This window comes from Ailuropoda melanoleuca, chromosome 7 (assembly GCF_002007445.2).
Source record: "Ailuropoda melanoleuca isolate Jingjing chromosome 7, ASM200744v2, whole genome shotgun sequence".
NCBI lineage: Eukaryota > Metazoa > Chordata > Mammalia > Carnivora > Ursidae > Ailuropoda > Ailuropoda melanoleuca.
In genome coordinates, this window is record NC_048224.1 from 82,583,024 (window position 1) to 82,598,900 (window position 15,877).

Genomic DNA, 15,877 nt, shown 5'->3' on the forward strand with positions numbered 1-15,877 from the left:
ACCCTGGGAATATTCCAGCTGATCCACTGATCTTCTGAAAAGTCTTTAATAGAACTCCAACCATGATTAATTGTCTAATAACATGATTTTTATTTGTGGTAAATTAAAAATCAGGTTATACTTTTCCAGAACAGAAAGGGAAAAACACTACTTTGTATCTTTTGAGGTATGGCCTCATTTCTGTTAATGTTTAGAGATATCCCAGTGTGCTGTATCTTAAACTCATCAATTTGAATTAACTGGGAAGAACATAAATTTGAACTCCAAAGTATTTTATTTATTTATTTTTAAAGATGTTATTTATTTAACAGAGAGAGACTATGAGCAGGGGGACCATCAGGCAGAGGTAGAGGGGGAAGCAGACTCTCTGCTGAGCAGGGAGCCTGATGTGGGGCTCGATTCCAGGACCCCAGGATCATGACCTGAGCCAAAGGCTGATGCTTAACTGACTGAGCCACCCAGGTGCCCCATGAACTCCAAAATATTTTAAAACAAATGCTGATTTTGCTTTTGAGAACATTTAGACTAAAATTTGGTGTATTTTGCTAAATGTTTTCCAAGGAATTTTCAGTTGACTAGATAAAATAGTGAAATATAAATGTTGCCACAAAGGATTTTTATTATTTAAAAATACTTCCTTCTGCTTTCATTGTGTGCTACAACCATCCTTCCAAAAATGCTTAAAGCACACTTACTTTATGCAGTCTTGTATATTTTCTGTAAGAAGTATTTAAGTAAAAATTAGTTTTATTTCAGCTGCTTAAAAAGCAGTCTATTCTACCTCTACTTTTAGGGACCCCCTTTTTCCCTTGATCTCCTTCTCTTTTCTTTACTTTACATTCCAGCCTTTGTCAGAGGCTCATTTGTGTGTGTGTGTGTGTGTGTGTCTGTGAAATATAGCATATATACAAAAATTATGCTAAAATATATATGGGCCTGTACAACTACCACCCAAAGCAAAAACAAAATTGTCAGTGGTTTGGATTTGACTTTATGGATTTGTCATGGGAAATTGTGTTATCATAAAAATCCTATAATCTTTGGAGCCAAATAGATGTTGGTTTAAATCTAGAGTTTACTATTGACCAAAACCCAAGTGGCTTTTGAGCCTCACATACCTCATCAGTAAAAATTAGGTGGTTGTGAGGAATGGAAATAATATACACAAAACACTACATATCAAACTTACAATAAATGCTCATTTATTGTTTACGTATTACACTCATTATTTTTCTACATCTTCTCTTTTTCTTTTTTTTGAATGTTATCTTAGAACACTCCCTGCTTTATAATTTTATTTTTTTTATCTCACTGTTTTCTCATTTAAGGCCCTCAAGACTAGCTTAATATAATAACCCAATAAGCCTTTCTTCTTCCAGCCAAGAACAACATAAACTCATCATCTTTGATCTTATTGTCCCTTTGCTGCTTCTCTGTTTCTAATATTCCTGGCTTTTGCCGAAATTCATCATGTATTTCTTATCTGATACTCCATTTTCTTATCTGGCCCATCTTTTTTTACCTCACTGCTTGTTCTATCTCTGACATTTATTCTCCTTAAAATCTTTCTCCTTCTTGGATTTCTCTAACCTTGTAAGTAACAACCTCACTTTCTTTGATATTTATAGAGCTTTCTTCTAAGTCCCTAACCTTTGGCTGTCCTCAGTTTTTGCTCACTACCACCCCCTCCCACCTTGGTATTCTCTTCAAAGCAACTTACATTCTTTCAGCCATCTATCCTAGCTTGATGTACATAATTTCCTTTTAACAGGTCTCTCCATCAGCCTTTAACCTTTTTTTATCCATTCTACATACCGTGAACTCTCCAACATTATTTTCTTGACTCTCCTTTTCAGTAGCCCTCTATACTTAATATGTCTATAAAATACATTCCAAGTTCTGAAGCTTGGAATTTGAGTTCTACTCCCCTTCACCACCACTCCCCGCCCCCACCATACACAAACACTTGATAACCTACCCTTCCAATTTCATCCCCTGTTACATTTTTGCATACTTTCTTAGCTTCCACTCTCTTGATCTATTCCTTGTCATCTGTACACATCATGGTCATCCCACCTGTGATACTTTTATTTGTATTTCCAGCTGTTAATGCCTTTCTTTCTTTATCTGTCTTCGAAAAGCTAGTTCAGTTTTCACTTTCTTTGTGAAGTCTTTTATCACAATTCTAAATTGTAATGATCTCATCTTTTCAGTAAAATTATGCAACCTTGTAATATCTCCAGTATGTAAAGCAGATGATATAGTGGATCAGATGGGGTCTCAGCTTTAAGACCAGTCTAGAGTCTGTAGCAGTATTCAAGTGAAATGGTGAGGGCCTCAACTAGTACAGTGATTCTAAGAGTGATGCTATGAATGCGAAATAATTAGGGGGTAAAATTGACATGACTTTTTGATTAGATGTTTATGGGAGAGGAAGGGGTCAAGGAAAATAATGACTGGCTAAATGTTGAAACTACCAGTGGACATAAACAAGTAGGTTTATATTGACTGGCTTTGGAAGCCATTGAGACAGTCAGGTGGAGATACCCACCAGGCAGTTGGGTATAACAAGGTGAAATTCAAGGACAGGGTAAAGGATAATCGTATAGGTCTATGGGTCATAAATTTAATTGGTAGTTACGTGTCTCATGATTTTTTATTGTGTTTTACAGTCCTTCATTACAGTTTGAAGCTGCTTGGGCGTTAACTAATATAGCATCAGGAACTTCTGCACAGACTCAAGCTGTTGTACAGTCTAGTAAGTAAATTAATATCCTTACTTGCTGGGAGTTTTTAAAAAATAAAGGCAAGGAAGTAGAGTTTTATTGTAAAGACTGAATTTTATCTTACAACATTTTAAACTAGTAAATTTTGTGAGTTACTTTTGATGGTTGGTATCTTTCCCATAGCTATCATTAACCTATCACTAAATAATTTTAATTGTGGTTACTAAAAAGTGAATAAAGTTTTATCTTTTTGGGTAGAGACTATCTCTTAACAGCAGGTTTTAAATTTTCTGTTTGTAGCACCTCCAGTGTGCTGAGTAACTTATACCTTTTAACTCGTAACGTACATTTTTAAAATTTTGCCCACCTCAGGATGGGCTAACTATGATTAGTGTGTTGATCCAAACTGACAAAAGAAAGCTCTTTGAAAAAATTAGTTGTCACCAAGTACTCAATGTGTGGGATGCTTTAAGGGGCACTGGAGATGATTTTAAGTAGTATATGATATAGCAATAAATTACATTGAATCAGTTAGTGAGAATACCACTCTTTCAGATATTTCAAAGGAGAAAGTTCCCAGTTAGATATTAGTTGTACCAAAAAGGTAACAGGTTTTAGACTAGGGCTTTTAATGGAGACTAGTAGGTACAATTTAATAACAATGTTTTATTTGCATATTGAATTTTTTGGTTACTTTCTATTTGTGATACTGGTAAGTGATATTGGTTTTCTATTTATAGAAGTGATAAAATTGTTAAATTACAAATGTGAGGTAAGTTGAAAGCCTCATACATTGCTGGTGGGAATGTAAAATGGTGTGGCCTCTTTGGAAAACAGTTTGTCAAAAGGCTAATCATAGAGTTACTCTATGACCCAGCGGTGCCACTACTAGGTGGACCCAACGTGAAAACATGCCCACATAAAGACTGGTATGAGTACTCATAATAGCCCAAACATGGAAGTAATCCCAGTATTTTTGAGGTTCATCCGTATGTAGCACCTATCAGTGTTCCATTCTTTTTTATTGCTGAATAGTATTCCATTATATAACAAATTTGTTCATCTACTTATATCAGTTAATGGATACTGGGATTACTTCCATATTTAATTTAAGTGTTAAGTAAATAATACAGGTAGTGCAGATATACAACAAAAAATCCTGGAAGTAGTACACAATTGACTGAAATTTAAGAAAAAGTAATCTAGCTTATGTTTAGTTTCCTACCTGGAGCGAGTATGATACCAGTGCTTTAGAACCTACATTAACGTGTAAATTATGTAAGAGTAAAGATTATAATGATAAATTATTTTAATATATAAGGTAAGCCTGATATGGGAATGAATCAGTTCTTTAGGTAAAATCCCATATCAGCAATTGGGATCATATTGAGTAAAGTAGTATATTCTAAGTTTATGTGTTTGGGGGGGGGTCTCTCTTTTTTTTTAAATGCATTATAGGAAAAATTTCATGCTGCTGTTTTCTTTTGGTTAATGATATCTAATAGCAACTTTTAAATCTTGTCAGTAGGTGTGTTCCTTTGATATTACGAGGGGGAAATACTAAAATTAACTTTTTTAGGGTAAAGGTATTTGCCACATTCATTCAGTGAACTGTAATTGAGTAACCGTAGTGTGCCAGGCTCTGTATATTTTATCAGCTTATTTAGTCTGAAATCTATAAACTCTTCAACATTTTGCAGTATCAATATTTGTTTTTACTATAGATGCCGTACCTCTTTTTTTGAGACTTCTCCATTCACCACATCAGAATGTTTGTGAACAAGCAGTATGGGCTTTGGGAAACATTATAGGTAAGTTGGATTTAGGTTTAAAAAGACTCCAATTAAGAATCTTAATTAACTTTTTTCCTACATTGGCATAGCCATTACATCCTATGTTTCCTCTAATTTTAACGTGGGTTGACTGTCTTCGTGCCTCATAAATACTAACTTAAGATGGTACCTCTTGAAACAGATAACACAATTTGCTATCAGGATTGGTAGGTTAAATTTGTGTTCTCCAAATCAAAATCTGGAGAAACAGCAACACTTGCTGCCCTTGACTGATGGTGAGGAAACATAGAACATCAGTGTCCCAACATGAGCCATTGCATACATTTCAGACTTTCTCATCCTGAATGTAATTTTTTTTTAAATACAATTTTCATTTCTGTAGGTGATGGTCCTCAATGTAGAGATTATGTCATATCACTGGGAGTTGTCAAACCTCTTCTGTCCTTCATCAATCCCTCCATTCCCATCACCTTCCTTCGGAACGTCACATGGGTCATTGTCAATCTCTGCAGGAATAAGGACCCCCCACCGCCTATGGAGACAGTTCAGGAGGTAAATGAAGAATTGCAAAGCCCAGATGGTATATTTTCCCTATGTTTATGCTTTAGATTTTCATTCAAGGAATGAAATAATGCATATACTGATTTCATTGCAGGTATGAGATTTTTTAAGTAACATATCATATTTAATTTTTGACTCCTGTGAAATGAAAGTTGAGTATCTTATGGCACCTGACAAAATGTTAGTCCACCCTAATTCTTATTTTTTAATGACTATTTTCATAAAAACACAACTTTCAAAAAGAAAAATACAAAAGGAGAAAACCAAATCTCAGGGGTTTTATTACTACATTGCATTTTTGGTTTATTATTGAAAAAATAAGGGATTGCTACAGATAAAACTAGTGTACTTATATGCAAATGTTCTTGAATGAATTTACATTAAGTCCAATTGAAATTTCTCTAGATATTTGACAAAATCAGTGTTCTTAAATATGTGACATACTTTGTGTTAAATCTACTAATTAAAACAAAGTAAAAACTTTTCTATTTACATTTAAGTTGTAAATGGATCTGAGTATTTTAAGTTTTTAAAAATTCTATGCAACCTTTAATCATTTGACTGTGTTGAAAAATGTTAACTATGAACCTTTGTAATTAACATCGTTCACCAGCTTCTGGGTTTTGCTGTTATGGAAAGGGTACTTAGTGTGATTTCCCCCTCCCAGATTTAAAAAAAAGGATATGCAAGGCCTGAATTCAGCAAACTGTATATTTTGTACTGGTTATAATTTTCTTGACTAAATCTGAAGTCAGAAACTTTAATTTGACTGAAGTAGCTAATTAAATAAAATCTTCCCTTTCTCTATAAGCAGGGTAAGTGAGATGACAGTTTTAGGAATAGCTTTTTTTAGGGGTACCTGGCTGTCTTAGTCGGTAGAGCATGCGACTTGATCTTGGGGTTGTAAGTTTGAGCCCCATGTTGAGTATAGAGATTACTTAAGAATAAAATCTTTATGAAAAAAAACAGCTTTTTTTTTTTTAGCTAGCTCTAGTGAATAGTTGCATCTTCATTCTTTCCACTTGGCATTATATGTTACAAAGAAAGTTACTGAAAACAACTGTTTTCCTTTAAGGTGCATTAATCTCTGCCAGATTTATTTGGATATTTTATTTGGACATCTGAACTATGTTTTTGGTTTTTCAGATTGAATTGAAATGAGATTTTCATTTTCCTAATAGAGATTCAAACAAGTTTAACGTCTTTTCTTGCTCTGCAAGTAGTATTTACTGCTTTTTGTATCACAGTTATTCATTTTTACAAAGGCATATTCATCAACTCTAGTGTTATTTATCATTTATCTTCTTTCCTCAGATTTTGCCAGCATTATGTGTCCTCATATATCATACGGACATAAACGTAAGTAAAGTCGAATCTTAGATTTGGGATTTTGCTCTTGATGGGACTAGAAGGATTATTTAATTTTTAGACTTTTGTAAGTGTCAGCATTTATTTTATTAACTTGTGAGGCTTCCACAATGTATGACTTTTTCAGAAATAGGGTTAAGGTTATATTAACTTTATATCTTAAATCATCCATATAGCAAAAATGCTAACTTCAGAGAAATTTCACATATGTAGGTATTTATCTGTATCATTCATATTATTTTAAGTATCAATATTCATAAAGTGGCAAAAACTTTATAAAGCACCTTCATATTTCTTTAAACCTCGTTAGTTGGTTAAGCATCCAACTCTTGATTTCGGCTAAGGTAGTGATCTCAGGGTCATGGGATTGAGCCCTGTATTGGGCTCTGCATTGGGCTCGGTGCTTGGCACTGTGTCGGGTTGTCCCTCTCTCCCCCCCTTTTGCTCTCTCTCTTTCTCAAGTAATTAAATAAAATCTTTAAAAAAAAAATCTCATTTGATTCTTATAATAGGATAGATATTATGCCACCATTCTATAGAATAAGAAACTGGGCAGGGACAGATTAAGTGATTTATCCAAGGTTGCAGAGCTTGTAAGAATCAAAGTTGATGTTCAAAACAGAGATCTTCTAAAATAAACAAAAACTAAAAAAACCTGAGATCTTCTGGTGGCAGATCTTGTGTGCTTTCTGTGAAACCACACTGCCTCCCAGGATAACCTTTGGAGGTATAGTATTGAAGAATATCAAGTATGCTTTTAAATGCAAACGCATTTTCAGATTTGGTCATTACATAAGATTTAGTTAAGAATTTACACTATATATTCTGGCAGAGTTTTTTATTAGATAACCTGAAAACTCTCCTTAACGTAGCAAAGCAAAACATTACTCTTCCATGGAGTAAGATAATGAATAAATTTCAGTGAATCTAGAATTGATTCTAGTTTTCATCTAGCAATGATTGGCTTCTCTTGTTCCAGCTAAGATCTCTTTCTGATTTGCTGTATATTTGTGTTTTTATAATCCTATCTTTATTTACATACACATACAATACAAATGTATGCGTGTTTGCCAGAATTATGTGTGTGATTTATCATTGGGATGAAGAAAATACATCTTTGCTAGCATTGAACCACATTTCTATAGTTCATTTTAGAACTTTAAGCTCTTAGGAAGGAATCTTTTTGCAACTAAAGTAACTTGTCATTTGTGACATATTAGCCTGAAATGTCATAAAAATTAAGTGAAACCTGTTTAGCCATATACTATCCTATTTTCAAAATGAATATAAAGTGACTTAGTAAAAGTAAAAAAAATAATTATATAAAAAATGTATTTGTTGCTAAATTTAATTCTAAGCATTCTGACAGCTAAGATTAAAGGGAAAATAACCAAAATATCTGATATTGCCATCAAGACTTTTACCCCAGGACATTATGGAATTGATTACAGCCAAAAGAAATCTTCCACCATCTATTGATGATGTTTATTTGAAAGCCAGGGGTATTAAAATGGCAAAGTGCTGAGTTAAGGTATATTTGTGAAGTTTAACAAATACTCATGGATTATTAACCACTTAAGGCAGAATTGTGCTGTGAATTGTAGGCTCAAAGATAAAGAGGGGTGCCTTGGTGGCTCAGTCATAAGCGTCTGCCTTTGGCTCAGGGCATGATCCCAGGGTGCTGGGATCGAGCCCCACATCAGGCTCCTCTGCTGGGAGCCTGCTTCTTCCTCTCCCGCTCCCCCTGCTTGTGTTCCCTCTCTCGCTGGCTGTCTCTCTCTCTCTGTCAAATAAATAAATAAAATCTTTAAAAAAAAAAAAAAAGATAAAGAAGACATAGAGACCCTGCCTTCTAAGACCTCTACCATTAGTAGCAGGTAAAAAGAGTTTAAAGGAATGAACTTTTGTTGATGACTTGCTATGCTGAACCTATTTCTTTAACTTCCTTTTACCTTACTAGTACCCTTATGTGATAAGTTTTATTCTCCTATTTTACAGATAAGGAGTTTAAAATTCAGTAAAGTAAAGTAACCAACTAAGGGCCTATATGATAAATAAGAGCCATAGCTGAGACTTGAAGCTATGTCCAAGGCCTGTGCTTTTTTTATACCACGATCACATAAATACACAACATGGTGTCAAAACAAAACACAACAAAAGTGAAATAGAGGAATGACCAAAATGCTAATTATGAGAGTGCGTGTTCTCTCTGGTAACAAGAAAGCTTCACTGAGAAAGTAACATTTGAAACAAGTATCATGTGGAGAAAGATGGTTGGTAGAAATGGCAACAGAGGTAACAAAGATGATTATTTAATAGCTAACATTTATTAAGGGTTGTAAATGTGCCAGGCATTGTTTTAAGCACTTTTCATATATTAACTCATTTATTCCTTATGAAAATGAAATTGGTACATCATTATCTCCCTCTTACAGATGTGGTAAAAGAGGCAGATAGTTAAGTAATCTGTCTAATGTCATACAACTGGGACAAGTAGTATTTTGTCAACTTAAAAAGTCATTTCAGGTATATGAGGAAAGATATTAAAGACTCAGGAGCATTCTTGGAGGTTTTGAGAATACAGGTAGTTAATAACCCAACACATTTGCTGGGAAGTTGAGTTGCAGGGTTTTGAATCCTGTGTTAAGCAGTTTTGGCTTTGTCTTGTGATCAGTGCGGAGTAATTGAAGATTTTTAAATAGAGGAACGATGTGCTCATATCTGTTATGGTCAGATAACTTAGAAGAGGTATGCAGGGTTTAGAATGGGGGAGGTATGGATGTAAGTAGTCTCATTTTGGTATCATAATTGGTTTAAAGAAGTTGGTGAAGGTCTGAATTAGAAATAGTAATGGTTAAGAGAGGAAAAGTTTGGGTGTTAAGAGATAAAATAAGTAGAACTTTGAGAGGAAAGGATCAAATTGAAGGAAAAGTAAAAATTGCTTTGGTTTCTAATTTAGCAGTCCCCCTGGATAATAATGCCATAACCATCAGAAGAAGTAACGCAAAAGGATGAGACTGGTAGAGAAAGATGATGAGTCTATTGTAGGTCAGACACATTGATTCTGATTTACTTGTTGTTCCTTCATAGCAATATTTTGAGAAAGAAGATGCAATATAGACTTGAGATTTATCAGTATTTAAGGGATTTATGAAAATATGGAAAAAGGGCTAGAAGTTGAATTCTAATAATGGTCTGCATTTGAGCAGTGACATCAAGGGAGGGAGAGCCAGCAAAGCAGTTGTTAGAACTAGAGAGATGGAAGAATAAATTATAAAAACAAGGAGTAGGGAAAAATACGGCAGAAATTTAGCAGTTTCTGAATCATACAGCATCTTATATACCACTTTAAGAGCCATATATCCTTTTTATGTAGTTGATAGCAAACCAGAGAATAATGGTCTAATTTGTATTCTGGTTTGATGGTTCATACCATTAAGTGGAGTGTAGATTTTAGGGGAAAGTGGGGTTGGGAAGACAAATTGATTTGTAGTATGGATGAGAGAAATTTAGCACCAGTACTAGAGCTTAGATATCAGGAAGACAAGAGAAGATTCTAGAAATGTTTCAATGATAAATTCGCTGGGTTTGATATGGGTGGTAGGAAAGAAGAAGTCATATCCATCTTTCTAATTTGGGTTTTAAGGTATAGGACACAACAGAAAACGATAGCAGCAGGCAGAGGAATGAAACAGCACGAGTGACTTACTTTATGAGAAAGTGACTATTGAGCATGCTGGAGAAGCTGGGTTGGAGTGTAGAAATGATGAGTTGGTTTATGGATTGCAGTATGCCTATGTGACATCAGAAGACTAGAGAAAAAATCTGGACTGGTTCAGGTTAGTCTGTGTGTATTGCTTTCTAGTTATTGTGCTTCTTAAAGGTAATTTGCAGTTGCAGTGATTCTGTAGCATTTGGTTTTCCTGCCCTTTCAAAGTTATTGATCCATGGCTTGACATGCCTAGACAATTCTGAGTGTTAGCTAACATTTGATACAAATCTAGTTTACTGTATTGCTGGTGCAAATGAAATTAATCAGTTGAAGCAGATTGGTTATGTGTGGAGACTTTATTGTTAGTGACACTTGATGATAAGCGTGTCAGGGATCCTGAGACCACCCTCAGGTTCAGTGAACTGCTAGAAAGTCACAGAAAAGCTGTGACACTCATGCTTATAGTTGATTACACAAAAGGATACAGATTCATTTAGGAAAAACTTAGTTTTTTCCTTCCTATGTAGGGAAAATCCCAGTCCTTCCCAGCTGTGTGCTTATCTTCTATATGTCTCCTTTACTACTCACACAGACTACTTCACTTCTGACACTTCTAGTTGCCAGATGTATAGGGGTTTTCCCCACAACAAAAGGCAAGTCTCTGTGGTACCAGCTGCGTATCCTAAAATTTAATTTGATTGTGACACGTGGTCTACCTGGGGGGAGTATCCGATCCCACAGGTTAAGCGTTCATTTCTCTCAGGTCCCCCACCCCACCCCAGCACTCCCACACTTCAGACTCCAGTTCCAAGCCCAGGTTGTCACCTGCTCTTCTGACTAACTGGCTATAGATCAGAAGTTCCAGCAAACCTGTCCTTGAGTTCATTTAGGTTCATTTGTTAAAGTGGCTCACAGAACTCAGGGTAACACTTTAATTTGCCAGTTTACTAAAGGAGATGATAAAGGATACAGATGAAGAGATACAAAGAGCAAGATCCAGGAGGGCCCTAAGGGCAGGAGCTCTATCCAGGAAGCTCACTGAACTTTGTACTATCGGGATTTTTATGCAGGTTTCCTTCTGTAGGCATGATCAATTATTAACTCCCATTTCCATCCCCCCTCCCTCTCTGTATAGGGTTGAAAACTCCAAACTTCTAATCAGGACTTGGTCTTTCTGGCAACCAGCATCCGTCTAGGAGCCGACCCAGAGTCACCTCAGTAGAACAAAAGATGCTCCTATTTCTCTTACACTTAGGAATTTAAAAGAGTTTAGGAGTCCTATGTCAGGGACAGGGTCAAAGGCAGATACTAGAACAAGAGATGTTCCTAGTGCTCTTATCGCTTAAGAAATTACAGGAGTTTTAGGAGCTCTGTGCCAGGACAGAGTGCCAGGGACAGACACCTATATATATATAAATTTTTATATTATTTACATATATAAATATATATTTCTTAATATTTCACAAGGTTAAAATCAACAAAGGCAAAAAGCATAGAGGGCAGAGTTTAGGAGAAACCAGGTACAAGCTTCCAGTTTTCCTCTCCCAGTAGAATTGTAAGGACAGTGCTTTATTTTCCCAGCAACCATGTGTGACACATACGAACACATGAAATATTGCTAACCAGGAACCTCCTGAACTTTGGTGTGCAGGGTGTTTATTGGGGGTCATAGGCATGGACAGCCCACATGACTGCCCTTAGCTATTCTGGAGGTCAAACTGATACACTGTGGCCCACAACTTCAAGCAAACTAAAAGAGATATTCAGCATAAAATCACATTGTTACATAAGCTATTTGCCCAAGATCTCAGGTATGCAACGTAATCAGGCAGGATAATCCAAGAGCTCAGAAGTTATCTCAAAGGAGCTAATCAAGGGCCAGTCCTTTTCTTTGGAATGTGTAGGATGTGAGTACCCCTGGTCTTCTAAGTTACCCATTACTGCATATAAAGATTAAATATGAGTACACAGTTGTAACCCAAATTAACTCTAGTTGTCTCTGAAGCATGTGTGAAGTTGACATTCCTTAGATGATCCGTTGATATCTAATCTTCTAGGAAATGCTGTACACATTAATAGCAGTTTTCTATAACAGTGCCTAACAGGACATTATTTGTTAGCACATTTATTGGAGGTGGCATAAATCAGTGAAGGTGACGTAAATCAGGTCTTTGAGCTGAGCATATCCTTATTGGAAGACTTTGAGTTGTTGGAGATTCTCCTTTGGTTCATATACCAGTTTTCAAGATTATTATCTCAAAACATTAGCCATGTGGAGTTGTCAGTCTTTTGCGTGTGTGCATATATGCCTTCTGTTGTGTGTCTAGAGATCAGCTTTCTAGCAGTGTTCAAGTATCTGAACTATTAGCTGAAGTAAAAACTTTTAAAGCTTTCTAGCACAGAAAAACAGACATGAATAGTGAAAAATAATTGAAGTAGCCCAGGATTAGTAAAGACTTTGTTGGCACATCGTTAATCAGATGGTTAGCTGTACGAAGAGTATACTCATTGACTATTAGTGGCTGTAAAAGCCAGATAGTTTAGGATGGAAATCAAGAAAAAGAGAAAACCAAGAAAAAAGAATAGTAGAGGGGGAAGGTGTACAATAACAGAAGCAGCTTACATGGGAAAAGGCAACAAAAGGTAAAATTACAAGCATCAGAGACATAGAGCAGCTGTTCAGCCTGATAATGGAGATGAGAAAAGCAAACTTTGATGAAAACAGAAGAAGCTAGAGTGGCCTGATAATCGTGTGCTATGAATTTCAAAGTTTTTAGAACTTTTTTACTATGAAATCTTCAGGGGCACCTTGGTGGCTCAGTTGGTTAAGCGTCCAACTCTTGATTTTGCCTCAGGTCATGATCTCAGGGCCCTAAGATCGAGTTTTGCTTCAGGCTCTGCCCTGGGTGTGGAGCCTGCTTAAGATTCTCTCCCTCTCCTCCTCACCCCCCCTTAAATAAAAAATTTTTCAGTGTCTGTGGAAATAACCATGATTTTTCTCCTTAAATCTTTTAATGTGACATATTAGTGATATTTCTAAAATTGAACCATTTTTGCATTTCTTTTTTTTTTTTTTAAGATTTATTTGAGAGAGAGAAAGAGAATGTGAGCAGGGGGCAGAGGGGGAGAGAGAGAGAAAATCCCAAGCAGACTCTCTCTTGAGCCATGCAGGGCTCGATCTCATGACTGCAAAATCATGACCTGAGCTGAAACCAAGAGTCAGATGCTCAACCAACTGAGCCACCCAGGCGCCCCCCATCTTTGCATTTCTTAAATAATTCCACTTGATCATCATACATTGTTTTCTTAATGTGGTATGGGATCCTGTTCATTAATGTTTTATTTAGAATTTTTGCACCAGTATTTGCATAATTGATACTGGTCTGCAGTTTTACTTTTATGCTGTCTTTATGAGGCATTAATATTATGTTTTTATTGCTTCTTAGAAGTTTAGGTGTTAACATTATGCTTCCTTTATTTCTTTATGCTCGAAAACAATTTATATAACATTGGGTCTGTCTGATCTTTGAAGAGTGGTAGTGTTGCCCTCGAAACTTTTGGATCTTGGTATTTCATGGGGTTAGTTCCTTGATGATTTTCTTTATCTTTGCTATGGAAATTATCTTGTTTAAACTCTCTCTCTCTTCTGAGGTCCGTTTTTGTCAATTGTTGTCCTAGGAAATTACTCATTTCATCTATATTTACTAGATTTACTTCCATGTACTATTTACTGTTCTTTTATTTTTAGCCTTTTTGAATTACTTGATTTTAGATGTGTCTCGTACACAGCATAGAATTGGGTTCTGTTTTGAGAGTCAATTTAAGAATCTTTTTCTTGTTTATAGGTGAGTTAATCCTGTTCATATTGTTTGATATGTTTAGTTTCAACTCTGCCAAGTTATTTTGTATAGTATTTTGTGTGTGTTTTATTTTCTATTTAGTGTGCTTTTTTTTTTCTCATTTTGGTATTTAGAAAGGTTTTTGTTCTAATGTTACCTTTATACCTACACCTTTTATAATGCCCTTTTCTTCTATCTGTTTTGACAGTTTTAAATAGTATTTTTTGACTCCTGTCTAATACCTATACAATAATTGAGGAGCTTATTCTGTTTTCTGTTTTCTCTTTCTTCATCCTCCCATTTTTGAGTCTGCTTATCTTTTGCCAAATTTAGGGAATTTTCTGCCATTGTTTCTTTAAATATTTTTCAGCTCCACTTCTCTTGGGACTCTTGGTGGTACAGTGTTAGATTTTTTGTTACTGTTCTACAACTATCATCAAGTTTGTTTTTCCTGTTATTCAAATTGGGTGATTTGTATTGATCTATCTTTGAATTTGTTGATTTTTTTTTCCTTTCTCCATTTTACCAGTGAGTCCTTCCGGTGAGTTTTAAATTTGGATTATTGACTTTTTCAGTTTAAAATTTTCTGTTTGGCTCTTCTTTATGTCTTCTGTTTCCTATATTTATTTGTTTTAAATATATTCATAATTGCTCACTGAAGTACTTTTATCATAGTTCCTTGAAAATCTTTGTCAGATAATTTCAGTACCTGTGTCATCTTGGAATTGACATCTGTTGACTGTCGTTTACCTTTTGAGTTGAGATGTTCCTGATTCTTGGTATGACAAGTTATTTTCATTTGTTAGCCTGCACATTTTGGGTGTTATGTTATGCGACTCTGGTTTCTCTGTAAATCTTGTTACCTGTTACTGCCAGACTGGGTAGTAGACAGGCTCTGCCCACACATACAACATCTGCAGACACCCTTCAGTAGGGAGGCCTTAATGCCGGGGTGGGGTGGTAGGTGGGCTCAGCTCATAGGCATAGCTCCCTTCTGTCCTCCCATTTTTGAAGTGCAATATTTCTGTTTTTTCAGAACACACACCATTTATAAATTACTCTTCCGCTCCTATCCCACATTTATTTTTGTGATCTACAATGAAGTATTTCCACAGCCATCATGAGCGGAGTGATGCTCATCCTCTAATGCAGAAGGTATCAGCGTATTTTTCTGAAAAGGACGGATAGTAAATATCATAGGCTTTTGGAACCACATGGTCTCTGTCCCACTAACATGAGGTAGTTTTGCTAGAATATGTTACTTTTAAACACTTTACTCTCTCTCTTCCCCTCTCCTCTTCTCTGAAGTCTTACATAGGCTTGGGGCAGGAGGCCCAGACGAAAACTAGAATTTACTTTTTTCTTTTCTTACACGTAATTTGAAATTTGTAGTATTCTCTGACTCCTACTAATGCTGAAGGTGTGGGCTATATGTATTTGTTTGTTTGTTTGTTTGTTTTTAAGATTTTATTATTTATTAGAGAGCACACGAGCAGGGGGAAGAGGCAGAAGGAGAAGCAGACTCCCCGCTAAGCAGGGAGCCTAATGCGGGGCTTGATTCCAGGACTCTGAGATCATGACCTTAGCTGAGGGCAGATGCTTAACCAACTGAGCCACCCAGGTGCCCCTAAATGTGGTTTTATTTGCTCTTTTTATTCATCTCTTTACTTTTTGAAGGATATGTAGATGGGTTTTAATTCAGGTGGCATTAATTTAAAGCAACAGAATGTCTTTAATTTGGATACCTTAGTAAGAAATATCTCTGATTTCACATGAATAAGACCTGTGTCTACATATAAACTCTTTGACTTTGAGTGAGTCAACAAACCTAAGTCTTTCTTTTATTTTTTTATTATTTGCAAAATCAGATGGGTATGG

At 35.7% G+C, this 15,877-nt stretch overlaps 1 protein-coding gene across 3 annotated transcripts in view; it reads left to right on the forward strand.

The window, feature by feature from the left end:
• KPNA3 (karyopherin subunit alpha 3) overlaps window positions 1–15,877 on the forward strand; it is a 91,147-nt gene that overhangs the window by 64,612 nt on the left and 10,658 nt on the right. For all 3 annotated transcript variants that reach the window (XM_034665123.1, XM_034665124.1, XM_034665125.1), the window contains exons 7-10: window positions 2,673–2,758; window positions 4,451–4,537; window positions 4,902–5,071; window positions 6,395–6,439. In XM_034665123.1, coding sequence (XP_034521014.1) covers window positions 2,673–2,758; window positions 4,451–4,537; window positions 4,902–5,071; window positions 6,395–6,439 — 388 coding nt within the window. The remainder of the gene's footprint in view (window positions 1–2,672; window positions 2,759–4,450; window positions 4,538–4,901; window positions 5,072–6,394; window positions 6,440–15,877) is intronic.